Genomic DNA, 24,241 nt, shown 5'->3' on the forward strand with positions numbered 1-24,241 from the left:
TCCAGATGTTATAGATGTCAGCAAACACTGCAAATCACGCAGATAATGAAATGAAATAAGTTAAATCAACTAATTAAATAATTTTAATAATTTTAATTCATTTTAATTTTTTAAAATATTAAGACTGGCTGTAAAGTGGCCAGTTCTCTGTGCTCACAGACACCTGCAGGTGTGTGCGAAGCAGCAATCAAAACACATGGAATATATCTGGTGATTGGATGGTTTTATATGCTTATATTACTTGATGCAATAACGCGTAAGAAGTCAAGCAAAGGTGGCACAAATTTGAGTAAAGCATCGTATTTTAATGTTTATCACATGTTCATGTACATTATTATTCTGAAAAGTAGGTACAGTGACCCAACAATATGTGCCTGCACAGAATAAAATTTTAATATCACTTTAGACGGATTACAAGAGGGTTTATTGACTTACTATCAAAACCAAACAGTATTTATTTTACTGATACAGTATTAATAAAGATGTAAGGACTTTGCAACTGTAAGTAAACTGAGGATAGATTCGCTCTAATGTTCACCGCCCTCTGCTGCCATTACACCACTGTTAAGACTTTACAGCTGACTGCCACTGATATGGTTTTAATGTAAACGAATTTTATATCAAATGCGTAACATTTCATATAACACTTCTACAGTTGTAATATTATTTGGAGTGAAGTATTAATAGCTAAGAGACATCCCCGTTGAATGTAAGTTGTCGTGGCCGAGTGGTTAAGGCGATGGACTAGAAATCCATTGGGGTCTCCCCGCGCAGGTTCGAATCCTGCCGACAACGTCAAATATTTTTTGCTGCCGTTTTATCCAGATAATGTCTTTAACCTACAATGGTGAATATAACACCTCGCGACAGCTCCACGTTTACACAAAGCGACGACATTTGCGGGTGAAATGTCGCGTTCAGTGTCATCAAAGCAGCACTGGAGGTGGCTGGAGTCGCCACTCTAATGGTTTAAAATGATGAAACAGCGCCCTCTATTGTTCGACCGGGCGACATCGCTAGGACTGCTGTGATTTTATTTCAGTAAATTAATTGAGTCCAAATCTAAAAATCCTTAATTTATATCTGTTAGTGGAGAGGAGCTTTCCTTAGGGGCAAATCTTTGTTTAACTCTTTGTACTTTGTCATACTGTGGTTCAAATGTCAACAATTCAACAACTGCACTAAATAAATACAGCAGGCAACATGACCTGTATTGTCACGATCTGGTCCATATGTTAGATATATTTGATATCTAGCAGTATTGTAAAAATGTTTTTATTATCTGTATCTTTCAACGTTTCCCAGTGATTCTGAAAATTATAGTATTCGTCCACATCCAGCTTGTTCTACAATTAAAAAAATACAGACAAAAAAACAACAACAAAGAAGTGATTTAACAGGTAATAAACTGTGGAGATCAGACAGTAGGTGGCAGTAATAAACCAAAAATACATGCACTGGTCTCAGGACACCAAGTCAGCTTGAATAAACTTGGATTGATGTTGGGGGGGAAAAAAACTCTGTCACATACTGTAAGTTATTTCAAATATTTATATTTGGTGTCATCGTTTGACTGCAGCTGTTTTTTAATGCTAGAGTGAAACAGTTTAAGTGGATAAGCTCTCCTCCCACATGTCTCCTCTCAGTTGTGTGTACCTGTCTGACTTTAAATGACTGTTTTGCCATGAGACATTTGGCAGCAGCAGGACCAGGCTGGCTGAGGTAGAAAGACTCCTGTGTTTGAAATATACAGGCTGTTTTACATGAGGAGAGCTTAAACAAGTTAAAACTGCCTCACTACGATGTTCTGACAGAGTATGACAGAGAAACTGGAGAGAGTTTAGGCCTCGAATTGCAACTTCTGAACTCCAGATTTCCACCTAATGTGATCCAGAGGTCTCCCTCGAAAAAAACCAAACCCCAGCCACAGAGGTCACCGTGGGGCAGGAGCGTGTCAGGGTGCGTTTTGTGCTCATCTCGTTTATCCGTCTGTGAGCAGGGAGTGGAGTGGAAAGTCTCAACCTTTGCATGCCAGATAAATGCATGCGTTCATACAGTTGAAATGAGTGATCTGATATCAGACACCTACACAGGGACACCGATTGTTTCCATGGGTTCATGATTTAATATATTACATGAGAGAGTTAAGGTTGCACTTTGCGGCCCACTCAGGTGATATCATTAAAAGCCGTAAACGTGGACAGAAATAGATTCGGAAGAACTCGAGCTCGGGGGAAGTTTTTCAAACTTTTGGATCGAGGGGGGCCGTGATATAAAGTAATGATAAACTGTGCTTTTAAAAAAAAAAAAGAAAAAAAAAATTACACTGTGTTTTTCAGTGCAATAAATGAATGAAAAATAAACATTTTAAATATTTTAATATAGAATTATATCAGTTACGAGCTGCATTTTGTAACTCCAAATACCTTAAAGTGGCCCCTGGACACAGACGCATAAAAATCCAACACCATCCCTCCGACACTGAGACTCAAAGAGACACAAAACGACTACAAATGTCTCTCTGTGCCACTTTGTGCTCATCTTGCGTCTCTTAGTGGTTGATTTGCGTCTATGTTGACATTTTTGCGTCTCTTTGTAGTCATCTCGCATCTTCTCCTTGTTTTGAATGTCTTTGTTAGTCACTTTGCATTTCTTTGTGTTTGATTTCGTGTCTCTTTGTAATCATTTAATTACTTTTCCAACTTTCCAACAGCGACTTGATACAGAGGCTCCGGTCCAGGGGGTTCCTGATACTGTGCTGGTAAAACCTGTTCTGTCATCCAGCCATGATACAGGCGAAGCACCTGAACATACAACACAGAACAGCAAACATTTGCCAAACACCTAACCGAACCCTGACATCTTATTCTATCTACCTCGAATAATATCTGTCTCTGAAAATCATGTCAAACCGTGTGTTTGAGTGGATTGAGCTGAAAATATCAGTGACTATAATTATGATGCTGAGGGACGTGCACAAACGGGTCACTAGTTCACACACTAACAATAATCTTCTCAACTCTGCACAAAATGTCCTCCTCACTTGCAAATCCTCAAATCATCTTAAAATGTCCAAACACGGTGCCGAGCTGTGGGGCTTTTAGTGCTGGCACAACTGTTGTCCGCTACTATAGAAGCACCATATGGCAAACGGCCTAGTCAAGCTTAAGAGGTAAAAACCCCTGGGGCAGACTTTGTGCTTAGGCCTTTACTTTAAAAAAAAAAAAAAAAAAAAAAAGCCGTACACAATTATGAGAGACTTATAATTTCATATAGATAATCTACATCGGAAAATATTAATTCTATTTGAATGACAGCCTGTGGACAACGGAGGCCACAGTGCAGCCGCCTCTCTGAGACACATTAGTGGTTAAAGGTCAGACAGATGAAGAGCAGCACCGGAGCAAGGCCGAGCTCTCTCATGCCTGGAACACGCTGCAGATGAGAGGGCTAGAAAAGAGGACAGCAACCCTGATGTAACAGTGTCTGCTTAAGGCATTTGGTGACAACAGCAGAGGTCCGAGCGGAGCCTGGTCTGGAGAGAAGAGCTAAAGTGGTGCTCTGAGTGCTAAAAGTCCAAATGTGGAGCAGACGGTGCAGCAGACCGTGGCTAAACGTGCCGTTATAGAGATCTGACTGGGCTGCAGCAGAGTGCAGCATGCACAGCACCCCGGGCTTCTCTTCAAGAAAATGAAAGCATCAGCTTCCTCTTCACTGCTTCGTTTTGATCATCTTGACACATGCACATCATCTGCACCTCGACACCAACAAGAGACGCTTTGGATGCGTTTCGTTGCAAAATGAGCCCCGATGTTTCAACTAAAACCACTCACTGACTCACCGCTGTTTCTCTGCTGTCTGGGAGAAAATCCATTTCAGGCATAGGTTGCTAATTTTGTAAATATGCAGGTTTTCCGGTGTATTTTTAGATTATAAACCCATATGATTTAATGCAACACAACTATTTAACTGCGTCTGCATCCTGCATGTCAAGGAGGATAAATCCTTTTGTGACCATTTGGGAGCTGTTGCACGCTTTAACCCATTTTTATTACAGGTCAAATAAGCATAGTGTAGCGTTTAATGGGCGCTATGCACAACTCAAAACGGTGCTGATGTGAGAACACAGTATGTTGTGCTGGTGAGGAGCAAACCAGAGCTAATGAGTGCATCTCTCAAATCCTTTTTTTTTTTTTTTTTTTAAAGCAGCTCCCGCAAAGACAGAAACCGGCACAGATGACAAAACCATCTGTGCTTTCAAATGTGTTAACAAGCAACGACAGCTCTGCCAAAAAAAAATCAAAGCTCGCCCGATTTTCACTGTGATGGATGAGTCATCACAAGTTTCAAGTCTGCAAGCTGATTATCATACTGCACTGGTTAGTAGACTACATGGAAACCACTCACTGTCTAGAAGATGGAAAGATACATGAATGAATCTAAGATTTTGAAAAAGGTCAACACTCATTTTAAACGAAAGCTACATAACATTTGAAATAAGCCTCGCCTTGACTCATGCTCGCTTTTAACTTTTCAAATAACCTTTCTGTCATTTAATGTCAAAATATCCACCAATAGTAGACATATCTATATTAAATTCAAACTAAACTATGTTATTTGTGTGGCCGAAATATTAATCACTGATACGTGATACATACGTGATAAGTGAATGGTATTTTTTATAAACATTTTCATCAGTTTTATGCATTTTATAGGAAAAATAAGTCTGTTCTGTACATTTAAGATGGAGACTTCGACATTGTACAACAAAAGTGTGAGATCATTATTTACAAAAACTCAAAAAGAAATGAAAACTTTGTTTCTAAACTTTATATCACTGAGAACCTGTAAAAACAAGAAAGGAAAAAGAAAAAAGAAAAGAAAAAGTTAAGCATGTTAAGGAAATGAAATAATTTTAGGATAAATCAGTCGCACTTGACATTTTTTAAGACCACGGCCAATTAATCTGAAACACAAAAATAACTTCATTTAAAATATGAACACAACATAATATTGAAACAACTGTAATGAATATTCTTGTTTTGTGTATTTTAAAATTGGCCTGTTGAAAATCCACCTCCTCATCTAACCATCAAGCAAGGAAACAAATCAGTGCATTTCCCAAAAATGTCAAACTATTCCTTTAAAAATGTAAAACCTCAAACACACGCACAAACAAAACATTAGTGATAAAATATAATATATAGTGTTTGAGCTGCAGTGGCCGCTGCTGATGCTGCTGCAGGTCGGCAGGTGCAGCTCAGTCTTGCAGAGACTCAGTTACCAACCAGATCCACGAGAGAATCCTCCTCCAAAATACAAACCACAAAAAATGATTCTCATTTTTTAATAATTGCATTTTATTAATTGAAAACAAAAAACAAAAAAAAAAAAACAAAAAAAAACAAATGCAAATAAAAAAACAAAAAAAACAAAACAAAACCGTATCATTAGGTAAGACGAGGCGAGAGACACTTAAATAAGAAGAGTTCCATGTTGGTGAGGACAAAGGTGAAGGCGGGTTGATGTAGGAGAGGGGAGAAGGGGGTTTTGGGGGGTGGGGAGGGGTTTGCTGGATGGGACAGGTTGGATTATGTACACTGTTTCTCACTGCAGGACTGGCAGGCCCCATAAAGGGAGGGGGCTCAAAGTAGCAGGTCGGAGACACTGAAACACCAGAGAGAAAGGCACTATCCAGAGAGAACAAGAAAAACACAAACCAATAACACAAACACAGTAAACAAACACACACACACACACACACACACACACACACACACACACACACAGGACCAGAAATAAAATGTTTGACAAAAAAAAGTGCTTGACCACACGCCACATTGGACAAAGATAAAAAAAACAAACAAAAAAAAACAAACAAAAAAACAAAACAAAAAAAATCTTTTACATCGTTTAAGCTGATCTCTCAACTTTTAGCATAAAAGACAATCTCTCAGTTTTCTGGACTGTTAATCTGTGCCAGCTGCAGATCTGCACTGGTGATTACACAATGTGATTATCCAAACTCATCCTCTTTGCTACGTGCAGGTATAACAAGGAGGAGAGCGTCTGCGTATGCATGCATGTAATGAATGTGTTTGAATATGCATGTTAACTACCTGTACATATCCTCATACACCACTCTCTTTCTTTTTTTAAGTGAATAATCCGCAACATTACTATTTCAGCATGTCTTTTAAAATCCCTTGCGTGGTTGTGTAGTTCAGTTCTCTGACCTTGCTTCCCTCATGTTAATGTCTATGGACTCAGTCAGCTACATTCATCGCCCAAGTAAAATGGCTGCAATAAATACATTGGCTTTGAAAAGGTGGCTGACCTTTATACAGGGCTTCGTAATACAACAGCTCTTGCAGCATTCATGGCTCTACTTGCTGGTCAACGTTAGCTTCCTGACAGGATTAGTTTCTTCTCAGGTTTCTTCTCATTAACTTTTACTTTCATTGCATTATAGACAAGAGAAACCTTTTCAAATGGAACTGATGACCCCTTAAATATCATGCTGTTTTATCTGAGAGCCCTCAGATAGACTCAGAAAAAAATAAAAATAAAAGAAAAACTTAATTGACAATTCAGCACATTCTAGAGCTACCAGGTCTTATTCAAACTCACAAGGATTGAACATAATTTACAAATGGAAAAAAACACAATTTGTGATGAGAGGTAAAACAGACAAACACATACAAATATATAATATATATTCTTAAAAAATGGATTCTCTCTATAGTTGATTTATTTATACAGCCAATGGCTGATGTACACTGCTCACGTGCCAATGAACTTAAACATGGAAACTTTCTGTAGATTACTGTAGATGGCATCATTTCTTTCCTCTCTTCTTTTTTTTTTTTTTTTGTACATTTTTAAAACCATTTCTTCTTTTTTATGTTTTTAAATTTTTATTTTTTTTCTTTAAAACAGAGTTAGGGATTTATTGGTAGGCATTTCATTTAGGAGATTAAAACAACATGCGGCAAAAGAAGAAGAAGAAGAAGAAGAAGAAGAAGAAAAAAAAAAGGAAAACAAAAGAAAGGCAGAATGTTAAGAAGTTTAGGAGAAGACAGAAGCAGCTGTGGGAGCGGTAGAATCATTTGGTTATCTTCATGGTTGGTGCTCTACGCTTTAGTTTCTCTGCATTTAGATTTCCCTCAAAGACAGTTCAATCCTCGACGAGGCGTTCACTGGGGCGGTGAACGTTCTCAGCACAAGTAAGAGTTGATTTTTTTATTTTATTTTTTTTTTACTTTTTTGCTCAGCTGGCACCCACACAGCGACGCCTACGACAGCACTACTCCTGCTTTAACTCTCTCTCTTTCAGTTGTTTGCGTTCTTCCTGTCTGCTCCTGTTATCGTGGAATGGCCGAGAAGGGGGGTGGGGGGTGGAGGGGTTGTTTGGGGGAGAGAGAGGTAAGGGGGGAGGGGTGGGGTCGGGTCGGATTGGGGGCTGATGAAGAACGATGATGATGATGATGATGGTGGTTGTGGTGGTGGTGATGGTTGCTGTGTTGTGGTTGTTGTTGTTGTTGTTGTTCTTGTTTACATGGTCTGACTGTTTACATGTTCCGATTGACAGGCGTGACGTAGTTGCGGGGGAACATGCCCGTTTGGCCGTGGCAGCCTCCTTTCCACCAGTTGGGGTCAGAGTTGTCGAGGACTTGGATGAAGTCGCCGCGTCGGAAACCCAGCTCTCCTTCCTCCTGGGGGTCAAAGTCAAAGAGCGCCTGCACGTACGTGGGATGCTGCGCGATCAAAAGAAAGGGAGAAGACGTGTTAGTGATGAGAACAACAGGTTAGCAAAGTGACACGACAAACATTAACAACTGTGAAACATTCACAACTGATTTCTGACTTGATGGTGACTTTGGTTAAAGTGACATCATCAGTCCCTCCAGAATGTCGCAATCATCGCAACTTTCCCGCAAATTTGACCGATCACACGGGTCCCTGCGCAAAACCTCGATGTACGTCATCAAACTCACTCCTTTGGTTTTGAAGCATGTTGTCAGTAGCTGTTCTTCATGTCTGCAATTGTTTCACCAATTGTCCATTTCAGAGAATCAGCTTTGTTCATTACATGAAGGTTAATATCAAACGTACAGGGGGCAAAAACCTGACGAAATTTCAATCAGGAAACCAAAGTAATTTCACTGGTTGCTCACAAATCTCGATCGTAGTCAACCTCGAAGACTAAAACAGCAGCGCTGCATCCTGCTACATGACATCATCACAACCTTTATAGTTTCTATCTCTCTTATATATACACAGACTTTCCTCTCTCGTTAGCTCTCTATCACCGTCTCTCTTCCCCTCTCACCGCTCCACCTGCGACTTCTTCTCGTCTCTTTATTTTCGGAGTGGTTTTTGGTTGCATTTCCTGTCTTGACCTGCAAGCTGCAAATTTGCCGCAAACAAAGTGATTTCAGAAATACTCTCTTTCCTCTTCCTCCTACTGTTTGCTCATGTTGACGTCCAGACTCGCACGTATCAAAGCACAGCTGTAAATAAATCTGCATGGGTGGAGGAGCCAGTGTGTGTGTGTGTTATTTTTAAATATTTACAGAAATAAACCTCACTCCAACCTGTTTATTTACATTAGTTTAGATCTCCAAACACCTGTCAGATGTGTTCACTTACTAAAAGATATAAGACAGAAATATATAAGTGTTTATCAATGTATTTGTCCACATCTCCTTTTGTAGACACCCATAAGCGGAGGCTGTTGCATGGACAGATGATCAATAATAATATAAAACAAAATTAAGTTGTAAAAGCATAAACTATGTCTTCATAGGAGAAGTTGAATACTGTACATTAATGAAAACCTAAATATGTCCTTTTATCTGCTTATAACTACATTATAATGTGTTAACATCAAATGTTTATTACATGGCTTATAAATGCTACGTACTTAAAGTGAAGAGTAGCCATTTTTTTTTTTTTTTTTATTATCCTTGGTTCAACTATGCGTGACATTAATGCAAAAATAAATGTCATAACCACAAATATCAACCTACTGACTCAGTGTTGCTATGAAACCACAAAGAATAACACAATGGATCTGTATCAGCCACTTCATGTTGTAACTTTTCCTCTTTTTCGTTTTTTTCTTAAACACTCAGGATTTATGGACATATACTGAAGATATGTTTCAGTCACAGAAATGTGTTTTATTACATGTAACTAAACTTAAACTAATGAATGTGAGTAATGTACATTTCTGGGAAATGAAAGTGTGATATGTAAATGACTGTTAGAAAAGCGTGTCATTTAATGATGTCTAATTGAAGATGTGATAACACACTGAATGATAGAGGTTTTTTTTTTTTTGTTTGTTTTTTTTTTTTAAATCTTAAGGGAAAGTCTCTTTCTCCCACATCATAATTCAAGCGTTAGCAATTTACTTTCTTTTTAACCACCACCAGAAACCAGGGGGAGTATTTCTGCAGACAACATTGCTACAGTAAGTTCATGTGCGGTTAGGCTGACAACCAACATGCTCTTTCTGGCTCTGCAGAGTTCAGGACTTCACTCATCAACCAGTGATGTAGACCAGAGGGAGAAGGGAGGGAGAACATCTACACGAGCATGTGTGGTTCTGGCGAGTTCAACAATCCTTCACCTCTACATAGATTATATACGTTCAACATTAGGTTTTTTGCCCAGTGTTGCAGATGTCACTTCTTACCTGGGGGACCTGCTCTATGTCTCGCAGAAAGATTTGCTGATTGCGGGAGACTGAGGTGGAGCGGTGGTAATCCACCAGCTCGTTGAGGGAGTTAAACTTCACCACCCATAGGAAATACTTTCCAGCCCCATCACGAAGAACCTTGAAGTGCTGGACGTCATTTCCAAACCTGCAGAAGGTCACAGAAAACAGAAAACTATGAGGACAGAGTTGTACGGGAGGCAGTGCACAGATTTAAATAACTGCAGTGGGTCACTCACACACCTCACTTATCAAACAGGTGTGTCTGTGATAGTCTGGTAAGTGTTAGTCAAATGAATCAGTCATGCCAGTAACAGACTGACATTCAATACTAGCTGCCTAAGTGGAGCCAGGACAGTCCAGACAGTAATTAAGATCCATATCTTAGCACCAACTTTACATGTAACCTGCTGTGAACTGATGAGGCTTTTGGGAAGGTCAAACTGGAGCCAGACAAATAAGAGGAAATGAGCTCTGTCTGTGTCAGCTAAAAAACTAAGTACTCACAGGGCTGATCTCCAACACTCAGAGAAACACTGGTCACCAGAGGGCAGCACTGAGACTTCACGAGAATAAGGAAGTGGCTGTGCTAATGACTCAGACACACTGAGAATGGAAACTTATGAACCTGATCAGTTGTGGAAACTGTCCAGTGATATAAGTTTAATGTTATAGAAAAAACAGTGTGAGTGTGAGTCATGTTTTTTGTGTTTTTCTTTCTGAGTGATACACCGGTTCGGTTCTACTTACTTCACAGAGAGGGAGAAGTCCCCTGGTGCACTCTCGCTCTCTCTGATGAGGAAGGCCCCATCGTGCCTCTGTTTGTTTAGCATCTCCTCTGCTTTGGCGCGGGGAATCTTCCCGAAGAACCACCTGAAGGACGAACAGAACAGGTGCAGGTGAGATCTGAGTCAATGGAGTCCACAGGAACACTAGATGGTTTTGTAAACACTCTTAGTGAGTATAATGAAGGGGAAACACTGTCTGGCGATTTAGAAGTGTCAGACAGTGCTACGACAGTCCATCTTTCTTTTATGTTGCTCAATGTTCTCAGTGTGTGGGGGGGGGGGGCTGTGCAGCATGTTGAAGGCTTTCAACGCTGGTCATTGGCTAACACCAATAAACAACCACAGACACTCACATTCTCACCTATGAGCAGTGTGAAAATTTGTACAGAGTGTGAGGAAACCCAGAGAGGACACGGTGCGAACATCACACAAACATCACGCACATATCACACATCCGACTGACTGAAAGCTTTCAGCTGAGGAGAAAACAGTGAGGACAGCGCTGACCACTGATCCACCGAGCCACCCAGGGGCGACAGTCAAAGAGCCAAATTATACAAGGAACTAGATGTAGTTGAGCATTAACTCAGACTGTCCTTCAGCCCTATAAACCTTCCATCCACACACCAGGAAGTTAGGAAAAAGTTACACAAGCCTGGGACAATCCTCTGAAGCTGCAGTGACCATCCGCATACCAGGAAGCAGATGAGGTCATTACCTTGTAATAGTGGCAAAAAAAGACTTGTTTAACAGTTCTCCTAATGTGAACTCCAGAGCATCTGTGTTTCAAAATCTATAAGTTGAGAAGTATTAACTTTAAAAAAAAAAAAAAAAAAAAAAAAATCTTAAATATTACAGCAGGCAAGTTCATAATCTATCTTTTAAGTGGCATGCATTTATTTTTAGATGCATATATGCTACTAATACATCAGTGAGAAAGCCCTGACAGAGAGAATAAGTGAGTGATAAAGATGGAAGAGAAAGCATCGAGTGAAAGCGAGTGGAAGCTCTTCACTTGTGTAAATAATTAAAAAGTACAGTCAGCCAAAAGATGACATCTTGGCTCCTTTACATGTAGCCTAGGTGAAAATCAATAATGAAATGGCCAACTCTTAATCTGGTTTGTATCTGGGCCTGGCAGCACAGCAAACCTGCGCACTGAATCTCTTTCCCTGTTTGATAAAAGTGATAGCGGAGCAATTAATGGAGCCAAGGAAACGACTGGGATTAATGTCAGTCACACTCTGTCCCTGTGAGGTGGAGTGCTCCATGCTTTCATCCTGTTGTACCACTCTTACTCTTGGATTGTCACACAGACCTAAGCATCAGCCACTGAAACACAGTCGCTGTTGGGGAAAGGCTCTGTGTGGAAACAGAGAGGACTTGGAGCAGAGCCAGGCTGTATTGTGCGCTGCTGTATAGCACAGCTATGTGTGCATGTCTGCTGGGTTGTGTGGGTGCCTGGCGCTTTCGGGTGGCACTACATTGTCACCACAATGGGAGACAAAGGCAAACTCCTGCCACAACATGGCCCCATCACCCACTGTATCTCCTCCATTACTGTGTGGGACGGTTTCCTTCAAGTGCAATTTTACAGGAAACCTACTTTCTAACAAAAAAAAAAAAGAAAAACTATTAGCACATGTTGCATCATATGGAAACGCACCAGATTTTTCTACTGTACCAACACTCGTCTGACTCAAATCAGACTGAAAAGTGGGCTGACAAAAAAACACATTTCCCGAAAAACTACTTTACTGATGACGTCCAAGGAGGCAGCAACTCTGCTCCACAGAGCTTTACAACTGAGCCTATCAGGACCAGCAACACGACACATTAGACAACCTCTCGCAACCACTGAAGGCAAAGATGGAATTAGCCTTACCGGTAATATGACCTGCAGGCTATTTCTCAATAAAAGCAGGCTATCAAATTTGAAAGCTTTTACTATTAAAAAGCAGATAAGTTTTGACAACACCCCTATTTGACATTTTTTTTCCTCTGACTCTGCTGACAATAATACGTTTTTAATAGTTGAGTATAAACACACTAATTGGAACGAGTTGCTTGATTAGTTGTGATGAGTGTGTTTCGCTGCTGCTCTGCCTGTTTGTCAGCTCATAATGAGCAAATACATAATGCAGTTTTGTTTTGTTTTTTTAAAAAGAAAAACCACAACCAAGCACACAAGCCTCAAGTAGAGGGAGGTGGGTGGTGTTGTTTTGTTGTTTGGTCCCAGCCTGGACAGAGATGAGTGTAAGGTTAGGGTTGGGGGGAGACACAGTCAATGACCTTATTATGTGCTGGATGAAAGTTTAGTGGGTGCAGTTATATTATAAATATCTTCAAAAAAAACTGTGTTGAAATTACTCTACTTGTAACATAATGCCCTTCTGCACTAGCTAAGTGCCAGGTCACATGAAAGCACCTTAACAGATCTTCTCTTGTTTTTTCTCTTGTAGAAATGTCAGCTCCTGCACATGCACAGCCTGCTAAATGGCACAGCCTTTCCTGTCCCCTTTGATGTGGTTGGAATAAGTGGGAGGAAGGAAAATGACTCCTAAACCACTGATGAGAACGCAATATAAAAGAAATGATCAAATTGAGAGGTGAAATCTACCTCTTGCGCGAGACAGACTCTCACTGGTGACAGGTGATTCAGATAAAATGTAAGCGCAACCTTTCTGTTCATTTATAGAAAACACTGCACTCAGTACGAATGTGCTGAAGCTGTAACAACCCCTGAGAAGCTTCATTATAATGATTATCAGAGATGTACGATCAGGCCCAGCTGAATATTGATTCCCCTTTAACATCGAATAAAGATTACAAACTTGAGCATTATTGTTTCACTGGAACAAAAGCCACAGAAACAACAACAACAACAACAACACAGCAGCAGTAATAGAACAAAAAAAACAAAAAAAAAACAAACCCCAATACAATAACTTTCCCCTTGGAAAAAAAAAAGAAAGATAGCCGTGATAGTTCCCTGGCAGTGATGCAATAAGGTCAATATTCAATTAAGCGTAAGAGGCCTCAAGCACATTAATAAAGAGAGAGCTAATCTGGCACTGAGCACAGGTCCAGAGGTTATGTCCTCTAAGGATTTCGCCAGGCGTTGTCTAAAGTGCTTTAACACTCACACAGGACAGTGCTGGTTGGTAGTTCGCAACCAAATCATTTTTTTTCCATAGAAAAGAGAAAGACCAGAAAGAAGTGAGTAGTAGAACATATAATGTATGACATGTATATAAAAAGACACTTTCACAAATACATAAAGACGGATTAAAAAAGTGACATTAGAGAAACCTTTGTGCTCAATACTTACGGATGGGCTTTCATCTCTATGTAATTCTTGGGGATGAAACCGTCTTTTCCATTTAGCTCTGCCTTGTACCAGTTCTGATCACACTCTTCATTTAATACCTGGTGTTGACAAAGAAGAGAGAAAGAGAAGTCGTTCAGGTTAGTGCCACATACCAGTGTCAACAATGGAAAGCAGGCACCATACTAAATTTAGCTTTACGGTAACTGAATTAATTTCCTGTGACTTCAGATGGTGCATGTCCTGTATGCTGGAAAACCGGTTGGCAAATATTAGGCGACTTAAAAACCAATAGCAGAAGAGAACAATAGGCCACAAACACAACTTCAAAAGACAAGGTTGCGATTGGTTAAAGAACAAATGTGTTTGTATGCGACCTGCGCCGTTAGCTACAGACATTCGGTACGCCTCAGTGACACAGGGACAGCTGCGAGGGCATTCAAGTCTGACAGAGCCACAGTGCAGGTGTGTTGGGCTAGTGGATCATCCATCCGTGTCCGAGTCCATATATGTTATGCGACTCTTTGTAAGAGTGTGAGTTTGCTGATGAAAGATGTGCGGCGCTGAAGGAAATTAACCTTCACGCTACAATAGCTGATTTACCAATGCAAAAAAGGTGCAAATGAGTGTTGCTCCATTCAAGAAAAAAATTAAAACAATTTTTTAAATGTCTGTCTCAAGTTAATGCCACGTGAAACCGTTTAAAGCTCTGGAAAATTCATTTCTAGCACAACTTCTTTTAATAGGTGAGTTTCTGAAATCAAAACAAAAAGGTAGAATAATAGCAAATCAACTCTTCCTTGTAATACACTATGTCTAATGTGAAATCCTTATTGCATTTCTGCAACATCTTGACACGTATGAATTTCAGATGAAAACTGTGCAACAGCACTGAGTCATCCAGCCGCCGTCTGAATTATGCAAAAAGCTGTCAAAGCCTATTCGATAACTTATAGCCACCACAGATCAGCAGAGTATAAAGCAACAGAAAGAGGATGTGATATAACGTCACACAACCAAGCTGTCACTTGTTTGATTCTTTGAGCAGCTTCAAGTAAAGCAGGGCGAGCATTAATCTCACCAGTCAGGCAGAATCCTGATTTGAAGAATGACTCGAGTTTTACTCAGAAGAATTGAGCCAAGTCTGTAAAACGCCATTCATTCACCACCTTTGATCCTTGATGCACGTCAGGCTCAAACATTTTTTCCCATGTCCTTCTATTTTCTAAATCACTGTATTTTTTTTTCCTTTGCCTCCCTCTTCCACTCCCCTTAAATTGATCATTTTCCCCTAGCCCAGCCCAAGACAGCTGTCCAGTTGGCCCCTGTGTAGTGTGAGTGGCCGGGGTCTATTTGCACCAGGGAGCTTGCAGAATGCCAGCTGTCCCTGGCCTTCTCCAGCTGCTAAGACCAGCATGACTGGATGAGGGAGTGGCCTTGAACCAAAAAAGCTAAATAGGGGTGGGGGGTGTTTCTATATGTGTGTGTAGCACAATGGACTTACAGATATTGGGGTAAACTGTAATACACAGAGAGACGGGAAGAGCCAGAGAGGGTTAGTGTGTTTATGCTAGTCAATGCTGTGCTGTCTGAGCCAAGACTCAAACAAAAGGGCCTTAGCCGCCTCTGGGCTGTATGTTGACACACCAAACCAACCTTTAAGAACCAGCGCTTTCAAAGGCAGACTGATCCAACACTGAGAGTCCTTGTGGCCAGCTGACTGCCAACATGCAGGTCTCTGCTTACAGTTGCGCGGGCAACATCAGCCCATGATCTGATGATGGCACTAGATGAAAGGTCAGGGGACCAAAGTTACTAAAATTCATCCTTAGGGGACCACAAATGTCTCTATCAAATTTCATGGCAAATACCATCCATAGAGCCATGATGGCTTTAAAAAAAAAAAAAAAAAAAACACAAAAAAAAGGGGGGCAGAGGTGGAAGATATGATGACGGGAAATTGTGTCAGTAAATGATCTTGCTTTTACTAACTTGCCTCCACAGATTCAACATGTTCAATCAGCCAAACCACCATTGGTAAGGGAAGACTCGTGCCAACATGCCAAACAACACAGCAAAAACTGTATGTGATTGTTGGCTGCAGACACCCAATGACCGCCCATTAGCCAAACGAGGGAGCAGCATGTCAGAGTCTTAAGATTACTGATACTGTGAACTCCAACTGACCCCGCCTTCGCTTTCTCCATATATCACACATTTGTGACCAGATCAAGTGTTTGATTTAATTAAGTCTTGCATGTGTTGCTGCCGCACTAACTACTGTCTCATACGAAAGCCAATTTTGAGATGCTAAAACAGCGCCCTGGGCTCATAGTCGTGAGCAACATGTGACGGTGCGAGTGACTGATTTGCTTGATCTATGTATGCTGGAGTAAAACAGATTCAGGGAATCAGGCTCACAGCACAGCGTGCCTGCCCTCAGGGTGTTTTAGGAGTGCTGATCTGAAGGAAGAGGTGCTGTGTTCAGTTAGTCACTGGGAATGCAGAAGCCAAATTTATTCTGGCACACACACGAACAAGACAGTGCCACTTTCACCAGTTGTAGGTGAGATAATTTAAAACAAACAGAAAAAGAAAAGAAATACTGTAGGAGTACAACATGTGCTCGTCTACAGTGTTGTAGGTGGTGAAGTTGCCAAGAAGTCAGAGAGACAGTCGTTCATCCTCACGACCGAGGCTCAAGCCCACTTGTTGGCAAACATCCACGTCGCTCAAGTGCCCTTCAAACCCTAGCAGCTCCTGCAGTGTTGATCAGTACAATAAAAGTAATATTAATGTCCCTATAGTTAATACAACACACAGTTCACCTCATTCTAATGCATTGTATCATTGAGAAGGACAGCGTGTCTTGCAGAGAGCATAATGTGTCACTGGTCCCCGTGAACTTGAGTAACCTTAAATAAATACCCAGTCTACAACCAAAGTTAATAATAGAGCACAGCAGGTGCTGCAATATACTGTACGCCTGAGCTTATTTGAATTGCTAAGATGCTTAAGTGAATTTTCCAGGAGTTTCAAAAACAAGCCACTGTTTGTACAGGGGGGGGGGGGGGGGGGTCTAATTAGTCAGTGTCTGATGAAGATATCAGAGTAAAATTAGTCAGTATCTCCAAATACTGATTACATTTTACTTTTTGTTTGCTTTTTCTGTTAACCTACAATTTAAAGTGCACCGTAAAGCGCAGCTGATGTCCAAATAAAACATCTTTGGTGGAGCATGTTCATATACACGGTTTAGTTGCTGTGGGATGAGCGTCTCTCAATGACTCAACTGACAACACAGCAAAGTGTTGCACGGCTCCTAAGGCTCCCTTAAATAAACAAGTAAAACCCATCCAAGAAAAATAAACTTGTGGGTACATTAACTCCAGACTTCATTTCCAGCAAATGTAGAGCAGGACAATCAGGCTATCTAGATATTTGAAGTTTTGTTGAAACGGCTTTATAAAAAGTTACATGCTGTTAGATCTCTACAAGAAATAAAAAAACTATTTTATCATCTTTTACACAAAACAGAACTTAGTAGCTACTGTTATGACCAGAACTCAAACTGTCAAGTTGTCAATAACTAGACCAAGAATCACACTGTATATAAAAGATCCTGCTTCACATCACATTTCAAGTCTGGGCTTTTTCAGCCAGAAAAATAAACATGGACATGAAAATGTAATTCCTTGTATTTATACCCACATGGAATTGGGCAACCCGCCTTCCGCAACTTTAACAGTTGGAATCATCATGTTTAATTTTCCTAAAAGACAGGCCTCAGTCTGAACAATGAGACAGCCAATAACTGGAACAGCTCCTCTGTCATATTTGGTAAAACAAACAGCTGCAGTTACAGAGAAAGTTTCCTCACTTCCTTTAAATGTCAGCACAGGGTTGGGCTGAATAGCTTCTTTGCCACTGTCACCTAGCACCACTGACCACAGCCTGCAATTCTGTAACCACAGAAAAAAAAGCTGTGGTGCGGTGCTGTAGTATAACCAACCACCAGTCTAATGATGCAGTGTAAGGATTAGAAAAGATAAGAGGAATCACTACTCTGGTGGAATCACCTACACGTTGTTTTTCCAGCACTGTGTCCATTATTAACAGTATTGTAGTGGTTTTAAAGAAACAGTGTGACATTTTGTGGAATATGCTTATTAGCTTTCCGGTGCAAAGTCAGATGGGAAGATCAATAACACTCCAATATCTGTCTGTTAAACATAAAGCCACAGTCGTCAGGCCTGGATCAGAATCTGCCCATCAGCACATCCACAGCTCACTAATCAACACTCTATACCTCGTTGGTTGAATATAAAAAATCCCCAGGGTAAAAACAACACTTTGCTGTTTCACAGCGGATCATGTGCCAGACTGTGTTTCTAAGGAGTTGCCAGGCAACCAGGAGACTCCTAAAAAAGCTAAGCTAATGGCTGCTAGCTGCAGCTTCATATTTACCATACAGGAACGTATCACCTAACTCGAATGAGTGAATAAGTGAATTTCACAAAATGTCAAACACGTCTTCAAACAGGACTGAAACCTGTGGTGACCAATTTTTCGAGTTTATTTAATTTTTTTTTAAGTCATTATCTTTTTAGCTATAACTAGACATTTTCTCAGATAAGACCTTCAAAGATCGACCCATAAATGCTTCTGGTGGCTCTAAAAACTGAAAGAATGGCAGCCCATGAGGAAAAGCAGAAATAAAATATTTGCTTGGCTGGCAGTTTTTTTTTTTTTTTTTTTTTTTTTAAACAATACAGAGGAGACAACTGCAGCATTGTGTTTGACTGAGCTCTGTCTCTCTGTTCCAAGCTGAGCCAGCATTGTGCTATCACACTTCTGTGGATGACAGGCATTCCCTCACTCTCTCTGAGGTTTTTTTTTTTTTGTTTTGTCTTTTTAATCTGATTGAGCCACAATAGTTGTAGGAGTTTCTATTTGAGAGGCTATGGTCCCGGCAAGAGATTATCTCCTCCACAGCTGCCACTGCAGACTCACTCCTCCCCCTTTCTTTCTCTTTCTCTCACATACGTAAATATTAGACATAGCACTTCCATCCACAAACCCATGGCTGCCATTAAACATGGGTAGCTGTCATTCTTACAAGACATAGATCCACAACTCTTACCAAGCTATATTGACTGGAAGGGGTGTAGGTAACAACCACAAAGAGATTAGATTGAAATCCTTACTTTTCCTGGACACTTAAAACTGAATATCACAAAGAAAATCCTTGGTATCAAAATAAGTATGTTGCTAAAAGAAATAACCACATTCAATAGGTGATTATTGCACAAGGTGTACATAGGATCGGCTTACTAAACACAAGATGGAGGTAGAAAGTGGTGATAACAGTGAGGTACACAGTGAGACGGACAGTGGGGGCAGAGAAAACAAGATGCTAAATAAACCACGTCTGCACCGTCCATACGGGATTGCAATAAATCAGGAGCAGGGATTACCCTTGAGTGTGAGTTAATCTGAGCGTGCGGCAGGTCAGCCAGATAGAAAGATAGACAAGCTAAAGCTTCATCAGACCCTCAGAGGACGAAGCGTGTTGGGTCTGCCAATTTTAATGGAGCCGTTTATTTGTTCACCAGACGGGAACCATGACAACATCAAACAGTGCTCCGTTATCTAATCAGACCACAGAAAATTATCAGTTACAAGAGTGTACCTGCAAATATGCAAAACGCAGTCAGCCACTGGCAAGAGAGAGGAAGTACACATTTGAAGAAACCCAAAGAGAACCACGGGTCTGAAATGGAAGACTCGGTTTCTGCCCTCACCCTCAGTTCTTAACCAAGAAGAACAAATTTGGTTTGTGTTACATAATACTAATCACAATTCCACAGAATCAGAGAGATCGGATAAGGAAGTGGTCCTTTGTAACTCAATAGGGCAACATATTTGCAAGGCAACATAAAATTTGCTTGTTAATGTGTGCACATCTATGCGTGTGTGTGTGTGTGTATGCCAACTGTCTGGCTGTCCTGCAGGAATGGCATTTGAGGCCTGGTATTCTGACACATTGGCAGCAGTGGTGACCCCTGAAGAGGCATGGGGACAAACTGATTCACCCCCTAAACAGTGCAGTGTCTAGGATAGTATGCAGAGACTGTGGGATCGAGGCTTTAAAGAAGACGGGTTATGTGGGTGTAATAATTTTAAAAACCCTGACGGAGCATTTACTCATCTAAAAGATAAATAAGTGCAAGCGAGAGACAGATTTAAAAATCACAGAAGGTTTGGGGGTGTGATGAGATGGGGTGTGAAAACACAGACAAGTCTGTTTTTTTTTTTTGCTTTGTTTAGCAAAACAAAAAGCCGTCAACATGAGTTTGACCTCTTTTGCTCCCAGCAGGGAGGCTTCAGACTTAGATCAGGCCAGGCCGGAGACAGGGCGGCAATGAGTGCCACGCTGATGCAGAGAGAAACAGAGGAAGAGATTACAATGGATTCAGGCAAATGAAGGCTTGTAACACTTGTAATTAAAATAATGCTCCAGGCCATTACCACATGGTGAGCCTCTCTTATAGAGCAGCAACTGTAGCTTCAAACACACATTGTACCTCCGGCCCAGTGAATAAAATCAATGTTGGACACAAAGCAAAAGAAGCTGATTATGGCAAGTGCACCGACTCTTATACAGAAGCCATGTTCAAACTTGAGGTAATACAGTAATAACACCCCCACCGTTGGAGGCATAAATACACTGAATAGTGAACTTTGTATTTTCTTGATTTGAAAATGATAATGATGATAGTTGATAACATGTTTTTAACAAACAACTTTGACACAGATTTTCTTCACACCACCACCAAATACACACCACACACTAAGTGGGGCATTTTATAGTTGAAAAATCAGCTTGTCAAGTGTTCTAGTTAAAATATCTGTAATAAGCTGATATCATATCTCATGTCTGATATCAGTCCAACCATATATATTCAATTTACTATGAAAGACTAAGAAAAGACTGAGAAAATCAACAATTATTCATTTTTGAGCACTTGTTAGCAGACGTCTTGTAGGTTTTCTGCTTAAAAACAAAACAAAAAAACCTACAAACTAGTTACTGATTCGTTATTGATTAATTGCCAAATTGTTTTAGCTCCAAAGCGTGATCAATGATTACAAACAAGACAAAGAGTATTGTATGTAGTCTCCAACAGCCTTTGGACTAATGTAACCAGGATGCAAATGTTGGTGATGGAGGATACAACAAGTTAGTGTGTTGTTGATAAGATAAAAATAAAAAAAAAAGACCATCTCATGAAAACTGAACAACAAATCATGATGCCTGATGATGAAGCCACCAGCAGAACCAGACGGGTGGAAAACTCTAACAGTAGAAGTGTAAGTTTGGTTTAGCCCCACTCCTTTCTCCCCTCAGTGTCAATTTGACTCCAGCAACTGGGGGCAGGATCTTCTCTTACATCATGATGTTGTTTTTCACAGCTTGACTTCTCGGTGCTGTTTATGTTGGCAATGCCCTCTAATGACTCCAGCTTTAAAAAAAAAAAAAAAAAAAAAAGCGACCAAATCTGTTGTGCAGTCAACAGATGTGACAGCTTAGACGATTGTGTGTATTTAGGAACAACAGTTGTATTGCATTAAGAATGGGCTTGATGCTGTCTGATGCTAGTGCGAGTTTTACCAGCTGTTATTGAAGGAATGAACCAACAATACAACACTGACATCCAATACGAGGCCTGAAGTTGATGATCTACCATGTCATGGAATATAGATCACTATGACCCGTATCAAACATGTTTTGTTTTTATAATGTAATAAACATTAGTCAAATCAGTCTTTGCCCACTTTTACACTGTTCCTCGCTCGTATGCCGTGCAGAGTAGGAACTAAAGCTGAGCTGAGGAAAAAAAAAAAAGCCACAAGAGAGGGAATGATAACGTTTGGTTTAAATACAGCTGTCAGTGTCTTCATGGCACATCAGGAGGGAGTGATGGTGGGGATGAGAAGGAGAGAGACCTAATTACAGCTCTCTGACTCAACACCCTGCTACAGAGAGTTAGAGCAGTGAGGAAAGAAGCAGAGGGAGCGAGAAGAAGAAGAAGAAGAAGAGAGCGAAAAACAAGACACAAACAGTGACAGAAGACAGATCAAGAGGGATGAATAGCAAAAGCGAGAGAAAGCGACAGAAGCTGTGAGAGAGAAAGAGGGAGAGAGCGAAAGAAGAAGACAGAGGACCACTTTGAAGAATCACACTCCTTGTGATCAGCTTAGGAAAACTCCTCAAGGGCAAATAACATAAAATGAGGGCATCTCTTTTTCAGAGCAGCCAAACTAGCTATGTTTTATTCTGCAGAGTGCACTGTCCTCCATCTGCGGTAGCTGGCTAGCTAAATGCCATCAATCCACTGAGAGGGAAAGTTGTCTTTTCATTCCCACGCTCGCAGCTTCTTTTCTTCTTTTTTTTGTACCCATTAGATGTACCTGCATCTTTCAGTTGGTAACTGTGTGAAAAACACATTGAGATGACATGGAGTTAATCAGAGTGACATCAATTGGGATTTTTATGTCCAGGGGTGGTGATCAAAGACACCCGAGCCGTCCTAATTCCTGCTTTAGATGGCTGATTAAATGAGTTACACAGCTTGCCTGCAGTGGATTACAGAATTAGAGTGTGTCTATGGTTCCCTTCATCATTAGAGGTACATGTGCACCATCATCAACGATTAGGAAAGAGTTAGGAGCCAGCAACAAAATAAAGCATTTAGGAGCATCATCACAACAGCTCTTAATGTGGTAATCTGTATCTAGGGCAACTAGGATTGAGTTGACAGTTACGGGCCAGGTTTGATGTAAAAAGCACACTATTGTCCACCCCTGCAGCCAGGACATGAGCAGTGAAACATACCAGAATTGCGTGCATCACCTGTAAGGTTGATTAGTCACCAGGAACGGTAACGATGTTACGATATGAATTTTCACTATATTGCTTACGATTGAGCAAACTATTTAGTGTATATCACATAGGGAGTAGTGTTTGAGTGAACTAAGCTGCGATTTCAGACACCGCTGCATGTCGACTACACACCGCCAAATGATCTGTCAAGCGCCGTAATGGCACCTGTACTGCTTCTACTCTTTGCATAAAGTCTACAGGCTGTTCTTGAGCACAGACACTGACTGCTCTGGCAACTTGTGAGCGAGCAAAGAACAGAAATAGAGGGAGAGAGAGAGAGTATCAATTTAAGAGAGTGGGTTTCAGCTTCAGCACAGGCGTGAGTGCTGACATATTAAACCTTGCCCAGTTGGGCAGCTATTAGGCCAGAGTGGGTAGTTGCTGGGACAAATCAGTGTCAGCCTGCTAGGCCTGTTGCCATATGTTGACTTGAAGCAGTTACCTCAAATACACCAACACACAAAATGGGCCGACGACGACGAAAAGGGAGAAAGGCAGAAAAAGGTTAATGCAAACACACTTCCCTCCATTAAACAAGCTAAGGCAATATTTGCAGTTGCCACATCTCTGTCCATTGCTGCTGCAAACAGCAGCATGCAGGTGGTGGTGTCACAAGCAGAAAAAGTTTGCCAACCCTAACACTGCTGTTGTGAAGTAGACCACATGTCTGCCCACTTAGCTCTCATGTTTTTGGCAACCAGTGTTTTACTAAAATCATTTTAAAGCACAAGTTGTGTAAAGAGAGAAAGCAACACCTGTACCCGATTCCTGGTTTGTTTCAGTCAAATTCAGTCACTTGAAAGTCCATCTTTTACCTCAAAGCTGGATGGATGTGTTTTGCAATATTTACATTAGTCTCCCTCGCACATCACATTATGACAGTTTCCTGTCTGGCGTTAGCATTGTTGCCCCAAGTTTTAATAGGTGAAAGAGGCAAGCGAGGATTTCACTGGCTGAAATAATAACTGTTGCCATCAAGTGTAATCAACTGTAGACAATTAACATTAATGCCATGATTCAGCTGAACTATTCAATTAAAGTCTTGACTGGTGTGTGTTTTGTGTGCTCTCTTCATGCTGGTGTCTCCACTAGTCACACACAGGGAACGACGACACCCTCACGAAAACAACATCACCATTTCAACCATTTTGGTATTTGAAGAGCAACAGCTGATTGTGCTTATGGATCCTCAATAATGCTCCTGGTGATTAAAAGAACTTACATGTTCATGATATTAAGCATCAACTAATGCAATTCCTAGTAAATAATGCTGCATTCAATATGTTAATAAATTGTATTCTACAGCACAATTAACAGAGTATGTCCTTAATACCTACATCGTGAACCACATGCCCTGTGGTTATATGTCATAGCAAACCTCTGGAAAAAAGGTTTTCTTATATTAATAAGGTCACAGTTTTAATTACACGAAAGAGAAGAGAAGAGAGAAAAGC

General features: G+C 40.7%; 1 protein-coding gene and 1 non-coding gene across 2 annotated transcripts in view; one reads left to right on the plus strand and one right to left on the minus strand.

Annotated features, from left to right (window-relative positions):
* Positions 1-713: 713 nt before the first annotated feature.
* trnas-aga (transfer RNA serine (anticodon AGA)) lies at positions 714-795 on the plus strand. The gene has a single exon. It is a non-coding gene; the product is annotated as a tRNA-Ser (tRNA).
* A 3,729-nt stretch (positions 796-4,524) lies between these two features.
* The window catches only part of grb2b (growth factor receptor-bound protein 2b), a 29,174-nt gene continuing 9,457 nt past the window's right edge, over positions 4,525-24,241 (minus strand). The window contains exons 3-6 of the mRNA XM_056401783.1: positions 13,844-13,941; positions 10,475-10,597; positions 9,704-9,872; positions 4,525-7,757 (exon numbers count right to left, since the gene is read on the minus strand). Of these exons, the coding sequence (XP_056257758.1) occupies positions 7,572-7,757; positions 9,704-9,872; positions 10,475-10,597; positions 13,844-13,941 (576 nt within the window). The 3' untranslated portion in view covers positions 4,525-7,571. The remainder of the gene's footprint in view (positions 7,758-9,703; positions 9,873-10,474; positions 10,598-13,843; positions 13,942-24,241) is intronic.

Source organism: Seriola aureovittata, chromosome 17 (assembly GCF_021018895.1).
Source record: "Seriola aureovittata isolate HTS-2021-v1 ecotype China chromosome 17, ASM2101889v1, whole genome shotgun sequence".
Classification (NCBI taxonomy): domain Eukaryota; kingdom Metazoa; phylum Chordata; class Actinopteri; order Carangiformes; family Carangidae; genus Seriola; species Seriola aureovittata.